The 15,906-nt window shown below is 38.7% G+C and overlaps 1 protein-coding gene across 1 annotated transcript in view; it reads right to left on the minus strand.

The window, feature by feature from the left end:
- Positions 1–11,333: 11,333 nt before the first annotated feature.
- The window catches only part of zcrb1 (zinc finger CCHC-type and RNA binding motif 1), a 40,088-nt gene continuing 35,515 nt past the window's right edge, over positions 11,334–15,906 (minus strand). The window contains exon 8 of the mRNA XM_072552599.1: positions 11,334–13,089. Coding sequence (XP_072408700.1) covers positions 12,949–13,089 — 141 coding nt within the window. The 3' untranslated portion in view covers positions 11,334–12,948. The remainder of the gene's footprint in view (positions 13,090–15,906) is intronic.

The raw sequence follows: 15,906 nt of genomic DNA on the forward strand, positions 1-15,906 counted from the left end.
TTACTGTGGAGAAAGACACAGAAACTCAAGAATGTGGGGAAATATATGTCTCAACGTCTCCACATTACAGAAGAGGAGATGCTGGACATCTTAAAACGAAAAAAAAAGATGGATAAATCCCCAGGACCTAATCAGGTGTATCCCAGAACTTTGTGGGACGCTAGGGAAGAGATTGCTTGGCCCCTTGTTGAGATATTTGTATCATCGATAGACACAGGCGAGGTGCCAGAAGATTGGACACTGGCTAAAGTGGTGCCACTATTTAAGAAAAGTGGTCAGGAAAAGCCTGGGAACTTAGATCGGTGAGCCTGATCTGATGTCAGAGGTGGGTAAGTTCATAGAATTTCTGCAGAGTGTGGAAGCAAGTCGTTCTGCCCATTGAATCCATACCGAGCTGCAGGGCATCACACCCAGACCCACACCATCCCTGTAACCCTGCATTTCCCATGGCTAACCCACCTAACCTGCACATCTTTGGACTGTGGGAGGAAACCCATACAGACACAGGAACAATGTACAAACTCCACACAGACAGTTACTCAAGGCTGGAATCAAACCTGGGTCCCTGGCACTATGAGGCAGCAATGCTAACCAGTGTGCCAGCGTAACACCCCAATTTGCTGGAAGGGATTCTAAGGGACAGGATTTACATGCATTTAGAACGAACAATGACTGATCGGGGAAAATCAGTGTTTGACAAGTTGCTGCATGGTAGACTGATGTGCAAGGTTAGATCACATGGAATCCAGGGGAGCTAGCCAATTGGATACAAAATTGATATAAGATTGATATAAGATAGGCCAATGGACTGACAAGTGGAAGATTGGATTGTCCTCAACCCTATAAGCCAAGATGTACTGCATTTTGGGAAGGTAAATCAGGGGCCGGACTGGCACAGTTAATGTTAAGGCTCTGGGGAGTATTCCCAAAGAGACTTAGAAGTGCAAGTGTGCGATTCCTTGCAAGTGGAGTCCCAGGTGGACAGGGTGGTAAAGAAGGCATTTGGCACATTAATCAGTGCATTGAGTACAGGAGTTGGGACGTCATGTTGTGGCTGTACAGAACATTGGTGAAGCCACTTTTAGAACACTGCATTGATTTGTGCTGTCCCTGCTTTTAGGAAAATGTTGTTCAACTTGAAAGGGTTGAGAAATAGGATGGGGCTTTTTTCCCTGAATCGTCGGAGGCTGAAGGGTGACCTTATAGAAGTTTATAAAATCATGAGAGGCATGGGGGTGAATAGCCAAGATCTACCCAGGGTAGGGGAGTGTAAAACTAGAGGGCATAGGTTTAAGGTGCGAGGTGAAAGATTTAAAAGGAATTTGAGGGGCAACTTTTTCACTCAGGTGGTGGTGCACGTATGGAACAAATTGCCAGAGGAAGTGATGGAGGCAGGTACAATTACAACATTTCCTGGGATGAGCTTTGTCCTGGAAGGAAAGATTCAGAAGAGTAGGCTGAGACTGCTGGATATTTAGTAGAGTCAGGAGCAATCATGTTGAAACAGATAAGATTGAGACAGCTTTCTCAAAAAGATGTTAAAAGACAGTTTCCCCTATTTAAAAATTCTAGAAATAAGCTGCACAGTCTTAGGATAAGGGACCAGCTATTTTGGACTTAAATGTGAGAAAGCTCTTCACTTGGTTTTTTTTGGAATTTTGTCCTAGAAAGCGCTTTGGTTGCTTAATCATATTTTCAAAGTTGTGTTTTTTTTAAAGAAAATCAACACATACTGAATTGGATGTAGAGTTAGTTGATCAGTTCCCATTTTAGTAAATAAACAAACAGCCTGAGGGATAGTATGGCTTGCACTTAAATCTTATTGATACAGTAAATAGGCTACAAACTACAAAAACTTGTGCATGTAAGGCTCCTTTAACATAGTGAGTCATTCCAATGCACTTCACAGAAGTATCAAACAAATATGACACCAAGTCATAAGAGTTCAAATAACCAAATTTTGGCCAACGTGATAGGTTTTAAAAGAGCATCTTAATGGAGAGGAATCTCGGGGAAATTCCAAAACTGAGGTTATAAGAGTAGAAGCATGGCTACAAGCTGGTGAGTGATGTAAATCAAGGATGTGCAAGTGACCAGAACTGGTGAAGTGCAAAAATCTGAGGGATGTGGGGTTACAGATAGAAAGAGATTAAGCTACAGAGAGATTTCAAAACAAAAAGAGGAGAATTTTGAACTTAAGATGTTTCCAGGCCAAAAGCCATGGCATGTTAGTGAGTGCAGAAAATAATCAAGGAACACAAGTGAGTGAGTTTTGCAATGACCTTTAGTTCACATGGGAGATTATCCACAAGGAGTATTAGAATTATCAAGATGAGTGGTGATAATGGTGTAGCCAAGGGTTTCAGCTGCAAATGACCGAAAGGACTGGAAACCTTGATGACAGAGAGTAAACAGGGTCGGAAAAAGTTACCATAAGACATAGGAGTGGAAGTAAGGCCATTCGGCCCATCGAGTCCACTCCGCCATTCAATCATGGCTGATGGGCATTTCAACTCCACTTATCCGCATTCTCCCCGTAGCCCTTAATTCTTCGAGACAACAAGAATCTATCAATCTCTGCCTTGAAGACATTTAGCGTCCCGGCCTCCACTGCACTCTGCGGCAATGAATTCCACAGGCCCACCACTCTCTGGCTGAAGAAATGTCTCCGCATTTCTGTACTGAATTTATCCCCTCTAATTCTAAGGCTGTGTCCACGGGTCCTAGTCTCCTCACCTAACGGAGACAATTTCCTAGCGTCCACCCTTTCCAAGCCATGTATTATCTTGTACGTCTCTATTAAGTCTCCCCTTAATCTTCTAAACTCCAATGAATACAATCCCAGGATCCTCAGCCGTTTCTCGTATGTTAGACCTACCATTCCAGGGATCATCCTTGTGAATCTCTGCTGGACACGTTCCAGTGCCAGTATGTCCTTCCTGAGGTGTGGGGACCAAAACTGGACACAGTACTCCAAATAGGGCCTAACCAGAGCTTTATAAAGTCTCAGTAGCACAATGGTGCTTTTATATTCCAATCCTCTTGAGATAAGTGACAACATTGCATTCGCTTTCTTAATCAATCACAGACTCAACCTGCATGTTTACCTTTAGAGAATCCTCGACTAGCACTCCCAGATCCCTTTGTACTATGGCTTTACGAATTTTCTCACGGTTTAGAAAGTAGTCTGTGCTTTTATTCTTTTTGCCAAAGTGCAAGACCTTGCATTTGTTCATGTTGAATTCCATCAGCCATTTCCTGGACCACTCTCCCAAACTGTCTAGATCTTTCTGCAGCCTCCCCACTTCCTCAGTACTACCTGCCTGTCCACTTAACTTCGTATCATCTGCAAACTTCGCTAGAATGCCTCCAGTCCCTTAATAATAAATCATCCAGATCATTATTATATAACGTGAACAGCTGCAGCCCCAACACTGAACCCTGCGGGACACCGCTCGTCATTCTGAAAAAGAACCTTTTATCCCATCTCTCTGCCTTCTGTCAGACAGCCAATCCTCAATCCATCCCAGTAGCTCACCTCGAACACCATGGGCCCTCACCTTGCTCAGCAGCCTCCCGTGTGGCACCTTATCAAAGGCCTCTTGGAACTCTAGATAGACCACATCCACTGGGTTTCCCTGGTCTAACCTACTTGTCACCTCTTCAAAGAATTCCAACAGGTTTGTCAGGCATGACCTCCCAAACAGCTGTTACGAACAGCTTGAGTCAGCCTCTAGTCAATGGCAAGAGAATGGGATTCGTGATGACTGGAGGTGGAAGGGAATGGCAAGTGTGTTTAAAGAGATGGTTTGAGGTGCAGAAGAGAAATCATAAGATAAAACGAGTTTATTCAGCCTATCAAATAGGAGGCTCTATTTGTAGTCCAGATTTAATGGTTTTGGCAGATGGCTGCAAGATTATACAAGTAATCACTGCAATATTAATACACCATAAACATTCTACAACCCTTAGACTTGGTGGCACAGAGGTCGCAGTCATTCCAGGACAACAAGAATGAAAGAATAGCTGAAAGCATCAAAGGTAGATTGAGCAGAAATGTAAGAGAATTTGGAGTTTGACCATTGAAAATTTACAAATGCCTCGTAATGACTTGTGGGAAGAATTTATTCCAAGGCAGATACAAAAGAGGTTACAGTCAGGAGCAATGTACCTTTTAATTTCACTTCAACATGGACGACTAATTTCTTGAACTGCATGGTCCTTTTGAGATTGCTATGCTTGCACAATTTTAAAGGGACTACTGCTCGATTGTCGCATCTGTATCTCCTGCACAGCATATTCTAACTGTATCTTTACAGCTTAGATGTTATTTAAATTGAGGAGAAGGATGAGGTTGGAGAAGGATAAAAAGAAGTGATGAAAGATTTATCCTGATATCCCCCCCACCTTTAATCAAGGTATTAATTTTGGCCGATTATAATTCTGTGACATGTCTTGGGAGGATCCATTGAGCTCTGGTGCACCATTTGACCATGAAGGATATGACAGACAAGGCTGATTAATGTCTTTAGTTGAGTTCCATATATAGACATTATTAGCCAATGATGCTAGACAGTCATTAGAAGTGGAACTTGGGAAGAGCTCTTGTGGCATTTTAGTAATGTTCCGACCTCTGAGCCAGAGGACCAGGTTCAAATTCTACATGCTTCAGATGTAAATAATAACATCTCTGAAAAGGTTGGATAGAAAACATCTGGATGTGAAATTCCTGATAACATTTTGAATTGTTCAGAAGAGCCACAAAAGTTCTACTACCACTTCTACCACTCCACTAGCTGAGACCAATTCATATTCCATAATACAGTGTACTTACACAATGAACCATTGAAATTTTGGACACATTTGTGTTACAGCTGTATCTTGTTAAATACACATCTACCTTTTCATATAGTTAGAGATAACTGAAGACTGTAGAGATGCTGATTCAATTAGGATAATGGATAATATAGAAATACTTCAATAATAAAAGGCAAGGGAATAGGTGAATATTAAATATATATTCAATAACAATAATAACATTCAATATAAATGACAGCCAAAAATTCTACTGGTATGTGCAGGAAATGAGATGAAAGAAGAGGGGTTTGGCAGAACATCCTGCAAGTTAGCAATTAAGAATGCATAACTTTATGCTCCTAAAATATGAATCATAATCCAACCTGGCTCTCTGCACAAGGACTGTCTGATTGGATGAGTACTTACAATCTTCTGGATTTTATTTCAGATTTCCACCATTTCTATTACTTTGCATCATGTGTATTAAATAAGGTGTTAGTGGGAATTTGCCAGTACTTTATAATAATGGTTTTGCTGATCATATATGATTTGAAGATTTTTTGTGTCATTGTTTCTTGATTTACCACTGTTTGGAGCAAGTTAGAGAAGACAGTTTTATAACACATTGAGTATTAATGTTAAACTAAGCAATCATGACTTTTACATGCCAAATGCAACTTTCAATGGACCTAGACGATACAAGCACTTGACAAACAGGTAAAAATGACTGGCAGGAAAAGACCTGCTGTTCCATCAAACTTACCCCATGTATGACACCTGGAACACAAACAGAGACCCTCTCCACCAACTGCTCCTTATCAACCCACAGCCAATTAAATCACCTTAAAGAGGCAAAAGAAGAACCCAGAAAATTTATTTCAGATCTTTTCCGGCAATCAGAACTCACTCCTGACCGAGCATCAACTATTATTTGCAGAAGACAATTTAAAATCTCTACTACAGTGTAGAGAAGTGTTCCTCAACTAAATAGTGTAATTTTTAGACTACACTCTCTTTTCCCAGGTTTTGCAATCAGCAGCAATAGCTTTTCCCTATTTCCCCTAACTAGCGGTCATCATTTATATTTCCCCAATCAGCTTCCCTTAATATCTTCAAAACTTCAATGGAATCCTTCTTCCATTGTCTAAATTTCAGGAATACAACCTCAATGTGTGTAATCACTCCTGGTAATTTAAGACTTGAAGTCTACTTAAAAAAAAAGGAAGTTATTTGAGTAAGTCGCAAAATATCCCAAGATGTTTCATAGGAGCATAATCAAATAAAACACTGAACTGTGCATGGCAATTTTAGTATCTAAGACCAAAAGCTTGATTGAAATAGTATGTTTTAAGGCACATTCCACAGAAAAAAATGGCAGTGCAGTTTAAATACGGAATTGCCAAATGTAGGACGTTGTCAGCTGAAAGTCTGGCTACCAATGGTAGAGTGACAAAAATGTGACGATGTGTAGGCTAAAATTGCAGCACAGAAATTTTGGAAGGCTTTTGCAGATCAAAGATATGGAGGTGGAGAGACCCCAGAGGGGTTTATATTTTTGTTCGTAAAAGAATTACCTAGCCTAGAGCCAATGAGAGTCAGTGACTGTAGGGATAATGGTGAATGGGCGTGTTGTAGTGCCTCAGGTGATTAACTGTGTGGAGTTTACACGTTCTCCCCGTGTCTGCGTGGGTTTCCTCCGGGTGCTCCGGTTTCCTCCCACAGTCCAAAGATGTGCAGGTCAGGTGAATTGGCTATGCTAAATTGCCCGTAGTGTTAGGTAAGGGGTAAATGTAGGGGTATGGGTGGGTTGCGCTTCGGCGGGGCGGTGTGGACTTGTTGGGCCGAAGGGCCTGTTTCCACACTGTAAGTAATCTAATCTAATCTTCACTCTTCTTCTAGAAGAGAGTCGCGAGACTCAAAACATCAACTCTCTATAGATGCTGCCAGACTTGCTGAGTTTCTCTAGCAACTTCTAATTTTGTTTCAGATCTTCAGCATCTGCACTTCTTTGCTTTAACACATTTCAAAAGTTGAAAATTTGGGAAGTCCACAGACCTATCATATGGATATGGGCCGGCTGCTGGCAGGTGGGACTGGATGAGTTGGACCAAAGGGACTGTTTCCGTGCCATATGTCTCTATGACTCTATAAGAACTAAGTAATGATTGCAAAGTTGAAAGAAAAAGAACAAGATCCAAAAAACCCAACTGGGTTGATTGCAAAACACTAGAATAGAATTACAATCTAACAGGTAATGAGTTAATGATGTTCACCCTCCAGTTATATTACTCAATATTAGAACAAAAGCTTTTGATTGAACTGCATGTATGGACACTGAGTGAAGGGATTGAAACAGTATTCCCCACTGCCTGCCAACATTTGATATCCAGGTTTTTAGTTAAAGAATAGCCATTTGGGCAATGCTGGAGGGCTGTCATTACAAATAATACCAGAATCATCCAGTCATTGCAACTTCAGAAGACCATTATGTACTACCAGTCTTGAAATAATTTCCCACAATCATGATTATTAAGTCCATTCCTTTACAGCATCGATATTTTTTGACCAAGTGCCTTTCCTTTATTCGGAGCTCACCAGAAACAAATAAATTATGTAAAGCATGTCCAGTTGAAATTTAGGTTAATACATTGGAGTCAGATGGAGTATGATATCTTTCTTTGCACATCCTACATTCTGAATCCCCAGATGGATCGGCATTCAAGAGATTACGAATTTGGCAACAGATATAAACTGAACCCTCATATGCATATTAGATAAAAGACCAACTCCTACCTCTGAATCTGTTCCTAAGAGGAATTCCAAGAACCTTCATGAAAACCTTGGACAGACATGTGGCAGTTTAATATGGCGATTGCGAGACTGCTTCAAGAGAAAAACAGGAGAAACTTAATGCAAAGATACTGAAAAATATGACTGAACAGAGACGTACCTATTGTGTTCAATTACAAAGCTCTTGAAATTGTTTGGACATACAGATAAAGCCATAGAAAGAACAAGACAAGTAGAGTCAGAGTCATTTAGCATGTAAATGGATCCTTCTGTCCAGCTTTTGTGTACACCGACCAAGTTTTCCAAAATAAACTAGACCTGTTTGCCTGCATTTGGCTCATTGCCTTCTAAACATTTCCAAGTCATATAACTCTCCAATTTTTTTTAAAAAATGTTGTAACTATATATCTATCTACCACTACGTTCAAGGGAAAAAAGTCCCAGCCTATCTAGCTTCTCCTTATAAAATCAAAAACTCTCCAATATCAGTAACATCAGTGTAAATATTTATGCACCCTTTCCAATAATATCGTTCCTACAGTGGGGCGACCCAAACTGCACACAGTACTCAAACTGTCCTTACCAACAATAAAATGACATCCCAAATTCTATATTAAATGATCTGAGCAATGAAGGCAAGCATGCCAAACACTTTCTTAACCACGCTCTTTACCGGTGATGCAACTTCCAAAGATCTGTGTATCTGAACAAGTTCCTCTGTTGAACAACACTCCCCAGGTCCCTAACATTAACTGTACAAGTACTGCTCTTGTTCGTCTTACCAAAATGCATCACCTCACATTTACCTAACTTATATTGTACATCAGCGCACTAGATAACCCAAGTATGTCTAATAACGTAGTGAGATTGTTTCAAGAGATCACTAGGTAGCATCTTGGGACTGAAAAATGCAAATCTTCCTGTCCAAATAAAAGGGGGATGAAGGCTAATTACATTACTGCCCTTGCTTAAATCAGCCCAAACACATATTGAACCTCCAATTGTTTATATGTTTCTTCACTTAATAATTCACTCAACTAAAGTAACCTTCTCTAGATTGTAACAGTGACCATGCTTAAAAAAGTAATTAAATTACTATAAAAGGTATACATTGGAAATTAAATGCAATTCTCACCACAGAAAATAAATTGCAGTATAATGTGCATTACTTCAGTGTGGTCTGAAGTTATTAGAAAGGTAAAATAACCTTCTTCAATCAAAATTCTTTCCCTCATCTTATATTCCATTCACTTAAATCTATTGACATGATAAGTTTCTTTATTTCATAACCTTTTGTGGTTATGTGGCTGGATTCATTTTGATAAGTAGACTATCCTTCAAACCAAAACCTACATTTATTTTTGTACAGTATTTGGTTTGGTAAAGCAAAGCTCAGGCCAATTAATTAACTTATCTGTGGCAAACTGGTCATGTGAGAAATTGAAGGATGTCAGAAAATACAGCAAACTTGGTTTTACCTGGCACCTAATGAATCAGCACTCTCGATAAACTGGCAAAAATGACATACCATATATACTGGAAGTTAACGTATTATCACAATTTCCACAATGTCAAGAGTTGTCAGTTGAGGATGCAAGTGAGAAGATGCTCTAGCGGTAAGTTCTATTGAAGGTAAAGTTGTATTATTATTCAACTGGTTTATGCTGTAAAGTGTAACAATGATGTGCATACCCCTGCATTGTGTGTCTATTACTTCGTGTATTTTTACTCTTGATCAACCAGAATATTTCATCAACCAAACAGATTCTTGGTCCCACACGTGCTTGTTTATAAGAAGTTTGCTGTATCACACATTATGCCAGTTTGTTCAAGTTCAAATACTAATTTAGATTTATTTACAAATAGGATTGACAGAAGCAAAAGATATAAGCAAGCAACCTAATACTGGATTATAATAAAAACAAATCATGAAAATATTCAGCAGGCTGGCAGCTTCCGAGAAGGATTACAGAGTTGATGTTTCAGGCCAATGTCGAGAATGTTCCTAGTTTTTGTGGTGCGTGACATATTTATGGCAAATGTATCAACTAATTACATACATCTACATTATCACCTCTACTTGGTAAAATAAAGCATTGAATGTTTCACCAGTAGAGATACAACTCATGAAGGCGAAGACAGGAGACTACTGTGGCCAACTGTATAGTTCCTAACAGAGAACAATGGTAAAATGCAGTAAAGGAGTATTGTTGTGGGCTCTGCCATAATATAGTAACATGGAAATTTGTATATCACTCCAAGGTGAAGAAAAGCAAATCAGGGAATTTACCAACTATTTGTTCAGCTGTGCATTAAATTCCTTATTGGAGATTTCCCCGGCTGATTAAAGTTCCTGGAAGACAGCTCCACAACTAGGAAAAATATTAAGAAAATGGTCATTGTAATCTGACTCCATAGCTGACATCATGCAAACAGTTGATTCGAACAGGAATCGCAAGTGAAATCTCCTCGCAGTACCTTTTGAAGTGAAGAAAAGCAAAATGGATTTAAAAGATTAGTTGAAGAATGAATAGAAAATGTAAATGAAACATTTAAGATGCAAGTACTGTGTACCAAACAAACAGCTGTTGATCAGCAAAGCAAGTAATCAAAGTGAATGCCTAAATCTATCCTGTAAATTAATGCAGAATGAATCTGAGATTTGCAAACAAAGCTTGAATTTTTCAGATCTGCAGCTATTGCATGAGATTATTTCCTTAGCTCTTGAGCCTTCACACATTTGAAACTAGCATAAAGAACACTTTCATTTATACATTGATAAAGGAGAGAAACAATTTGCATAAGGTTTGAGATAGGGATGCTAGTTTCAGAGAGCAATTTGAAATGGAGTGGTTGATGGCTTACCTGCTGTACAACATGATTAATTGGTGCTTCATGTTGAGAACAATACTGCAACTAGTAGTTTACATCTCTACATAATTGATGATTCAAGGAAAAATAAGACATCGGAGCAGAGGTTTTAGCACTGAAATGAAAACTTGTGACCAATAAACTGACACACAGCTGATAAACAAGCTATTCTGTTAGGTTTACAGAGATCAATGCATTTACAATAATTAGAAAAGTTTCCTGATCTGTATTAAGGTAGCTAATCTTAACAAGGAAGATGACTTTGCTTTTAGACAGAGATGACTGGTGGTGGTTTAACCAAGCATCATAATGCCTTGGGTGAGGTGTGATGTTGAGGAGTAGTTTATGGTAACCTCAACCAGTATGGGAATTGAACCCATGCTGCTGGCTTCACTTTGCATTGAAAACCAGCCAACTGAGCTAACCGATTGGCAAATAGGCCTAAGAACATCAGATCGCCAGAAAATAAAGGTTGCAGTTAATTGGACTGTGCTCACGCTAAGCAGCAAATTTGGGGTTACCATCTCCAGTCACAGTCACATTATGATCACAGGCTATAACAATCTAATTGCATCAAACTGATAAGAGTGGCAAAAAGACGGATTTTTAATTTATTTTTTATTTACATGTACTAGCCAATTTTCCACATCACATATCAATTTAGATGATGCAATGCTCTGTCATTATAAAGCACTAACACATATAATCTCTGTATTATGCTAGATTGGAGTTACGTTGAAACAAATCTTCTCATTGAAGTTGGAGGGTCAAGCTTTTTAACTTTATAGGCTGCTGAGATATAACATTTAGATTTTTGCAGTTATCTTGTGAAGGGTGAATTATAATTGCTATTTATCCCAAACAGTGAATACAAATTGTTGTTGGTGTTCTAATTTTGCATTTATTCACCAAGTGAGACAATAGCAGCAAGATCTCTTTTCAAATTAACAAACCTATGAAATTAAAACAGCATAACCAGAAAGTAAAAAACACACATACAGGGTTTGAGAGTCACTCTGTCAGAACTTATAGGTTGCAAATAGCCAACGTGCTGTAATTTAAACACCAATACGTTAAGTCCATCAAGTCTAGGTCCATCGAGACATGCTGTCTGAAGTCAGTATTCAATGACTGGTGAGAAGAGATTCCTGTTTCAAAGTTACTTCCAATTCAAAAATCAAGATAAAAGACCATAGAATAACTATTATTCTTTCAAAGTAAAAAAAAACACTTGAAACTGTGATACAAGCAATAGTTATATACTGAACTCATTGTACTGAAATGTTAAATATTTCTCTGTTGATGTTGCTTAATCTGCTGCACACTTCCAGAAATTAGTTTTTAATTTCAGAAGTATTATAATTTTGCTTTCATTTGGCTAGATGAGCCAAGTGTGTAATATGGAATGCTATAATTACCAACAAAACTAACAGTTTAAAGATATAATCCAGAAATTTGGGACTGTAATTTATTAAAGCAAAATAAAAAAGTGATAAGAGTTTCCATTAAAAAGATGATACTATAATTGTGATAGGTCATTGTGATTTCCTTTTAATCTAAGTTCACAGTAGAGAATGAAATTTTCATATTGCGAAAAAAAAGGGAAGAGCTCAAAAACTGACTTACTTTTGTACGATTTTTCAACCCTAATGCCTGCAATACCAATTGAGAATCACTAGTTGATTCATCACAGATTATTTTCCCATTGCAGTTAATGACATTCAATGGGAATTGTTTGCATACTTAGAATGTAAGGAATTGTTTCCCCAAGGGAATGAAAACAAATTTTGTCCAGCATTGTAATCAATAGATTAGATTAGATTAGATTAGATTCCCTACAGTGTGGAAACAGGCCACTCGGCCCAACAAGTCCACACCGACCCTCTGAAGAACAACCTACCCAGACAAATTTCCCTCTGACTAATGCACCTACCATATGGGCAATTTAACATGGCCAATTCACCTGACTTGCACATCTTTGGACTGTGGGAGGAAACCGGAGCACCCGCAGAAACCCACACAGACACAGGGAGAATGTGCAAACTCCACAGAGACAGTTGCCCGAGGCTGGAATCAAAGCTGGGACACTGGTGCTGTGAGGCAGCAGTGCTAACCACTGTTAGATTGTTGTCTCAGGTGAGTTCGACAGTTCCAAGTCTATAGCTGAATGTGGCTATAACAGAGGAAAAAAAGTTCTTCATTAACTATTGATGTACAAAGAGTTGTGCGGACAGTTACAGTTCAAAACTGCTTGCATGCATCGTCAAAATCCCCAACCAGTTTGGAGGTTTGCAGTAATAACAATGAATAATGAATACACTTAAGAAAAACTCACATATTACAAAAAAAGTATTAAAATATCCAGTCCACATATTTGCAATGTTTTTAGTAGTTCAAGAGCCACGAACCGTCATTTAAAATAATCTGGAATTTTATTTTTAACACCAATTCTCCATTTAAATACATGTGTACTCATTGTTACAAAAAAAATTAATCACTCAGCTCCTCTTCATCACTGAAATATGCACTCTTTTTTATTCGTGGACGTTTCGACAGTTCAGATGTTGAACATTCACTTGCATCACCAGCAGTCTGTTTACGTCTAAGCTCTTCCTCCTCAATTTTTGCTTGCTGTTGAGAACAAGTGTAAAGATATTATTAGGACACTGATATTATTCATTTATGTATAAAACACTCTCAGCCATTGACACTTTCCAATTCAAATTTTCCAAAATATTTGTTGAATACCTTAACTATTACAAACCATGGATATTTGTTGAATACCTTAACTATTACAAACCATGGATATTTGTTGAATACCTTAACTATTACAAACCATGGATAATTTGGAAGTGTAATTTCTATTGTGAAAAGCTATAACAGTAAATTCAATAAACCTGGTACTTTATGGAATAAAAGCGGAAAAGAAAAGGGGATTTATGGTCACTGGTTTACTTTTAATTTCAGAACTGATCACGCAACCTCTACTTAGTCTGACCCATGTGTGCCCTCAGTCGCACAGAATGATCACTCATACCAGTTTTCAGTTATGTTCCGTCTCACCATTAAGGTGGTAGGTTTGGCCTGGAATCATCAGTATGGTTCCAAACCTAATGGAGTATCATGGGTTTGCGTCAGATAAAGTCAGGGAAAGCACTAAAACAAAGCAAAGAACCGGTGATGCTGAAGATCTGAAACAAACAAAAACCGAGTGCTCGAAAAATTCAGCAGGTCTGACAGCATCGGTAGACAGAGAAACAGAGTTAAATGTTTTGAGACCAATAATTGTTTGTCAGAACAGCATTGACAGAGTCACTGGACTTGAAACGCTGACTGCTATTCTCTCTCCATAAATATTGTCAGATTTGCTAAGTTCCTCGAGCACTCCCTATTTTTGATTGTTCCAGAAAAAGCATGAACAAATTTTCACATTCATACTCACAAAAATATTTTTCAGTATGCCTCAAGTTTCAGAGGACAGTTTCCAACACCAAAAGCAACTCAGTACTACCAACACTGACCACATTGTCCCAGTCCTGAATACAATAGCCAGAATACACCAATGTGAGGTGATGAGAGATCCTGTGCAGTAGTAATCTACTAAACCTTTGCTGACCAATTTTCCTATCACAAATATAGTGGTTTCTTCTTCATAGTTGTTTGGTAGTGGTACTTACCACCATGTTTGATGGGGACTTGTAGAAAAACGAGTAGTCCAAACATGTGATGAAATCTACAAACGTGTCATCCTGAATACTCTCAGAACTCCATTAAAGTGATGGAGAAAAAGTTAGTTTAATAGAGATTATCAAAAAGCATACAAGGAGCATACTTCTGTAAGAAACTACAACACAGGAATTTCTGCATGTTAAACCAAGACTTAGCAGATCAGGGTAACAATATCCAGAGAGATGGTGAGATGGTTGTAATGTTACTAGACTAGTAATCCAGAGACCCAGGTTAATGTTCTGGGCACACAGTTTTGAACCCCACCACGACAGTTGTAAAACTTGAATTCAATAAAATCCAAATTTAGAAGCTCACCAAATGGCGATCACATAACCATTGTTATAATGAAAAACTCATCTGGTTCATCAACATCTTATTGGAAAAGAAATCTACTCTCCTTATCTGGTCTGGTGTACATGACTCCACACCAATGTCAATGTGGTTGACTCTCAATTACCCTATGAAATGGCTGTGCAAGCCACGCAGTTAAAAAGGTGATTAGGTATGGGCAACAAATGCCAACTTTTGTCAGTGATACCTGCATCTGATAAAAGAAAACAAAAAGTTCAAAACCTAATCCACCAGAACTAACCTGTTCACTTGCAAAATATTCCGAAGTATTGATGACTCTGGCATTCACAGGCAATGTGGAAAATTGCATTGGAATACTTCATCTTCAAAGACAATGCACATGTACCTAGCCAACTGCTGCCCTAATCGTCTTCTCAATCATTAGCAAAATGTTTGGAGGAGCCATTGAAGTTCTCTTCAGTGTCCTGACCAGTACTTGTCCCTCATTCAATATAAAAACAAAAAAAAACAGACAGACTGCAATATTTCCAACTTTATAGTACTTAAATATTTTAGTCAATCAAGTACTTCAGAAGTATTAAGCACAAGATGTTTTACAGTGTAGTGCCAAGAAGTTACATCTACTCATCTACAAATACATTCCATAATTTCCATGTCAGTTCTATCAGACTACCAGACTCTAAAGCACCTGAGTGCAAGAGAAATGCAAGAGCTAAGAGTAATTGTCCTCAACATTATGACAACAATTTATTCTCTATGGTAGAACTGAATGCATGAGTCCATATAAGTTTCTCCAGTTGCTGCATTCAAACTTGACAAAAAGGGCAGGCTTACACATGATTTTTGGTAGCTAATCACTACAATCTGAGGATTTAAAGAGGTCTTGAAGGAACACCTAATTTGAGATCTGCCAAGGCCATTCAGTTTCTGCCCTCATTGCAACCTTAGTTAAAACTTGGACAAAAGAGCTGAATTCCAGAGGTGAAGTGAGAATGGCTGTCCTTGAGGCTGCATTTGACTGAGTGTGGCAAAGAGACTGAGCAAAACTTGAGTCAATGGGAATCAGGAGAAAAACAACTCTTTGCTGGTTCGAGTCATGCATGGCACATAGGAAGATGGTTGTGGTTAACGGAGGTCAGTCCCCTTACCTCGGAGACATCTCTGCAGGAGTTCCTCAGGGTAGTGTCTGAAGCCTGAACATCTTCAGCTGCTTCATCAATGATCTTCCATCCATCATAAAGGTCAGAAATAGGGATGTTCGCTGATAGTGACGAACATAGCGTAATCATTCGAGACTCCTCAGGTACGAAAGCATTCCACATATAGCAAGACCTGGACAATAGCCAGGCTAGGACTGAGAAATGGCACGTAAGATTTACACCACACAAATGTAAGGCAATGACCATC

Source organism: Chiloscyllium punctatum, chromosome 32, assembly GCF_047496795.1.
Source record: "Chiloscyllium punctatum isolate Juve2018m chromosome 32, sChiPun1.3, whole genome shotgun sequence".
NCBI classification, from domain to species: Eukaryota; Metazoa; Chordata; class Chondrichthyes; order Orectolobiformes; family Hemiscylliidae; genus Chiloscyllium; species Chiloscyllium punctatum.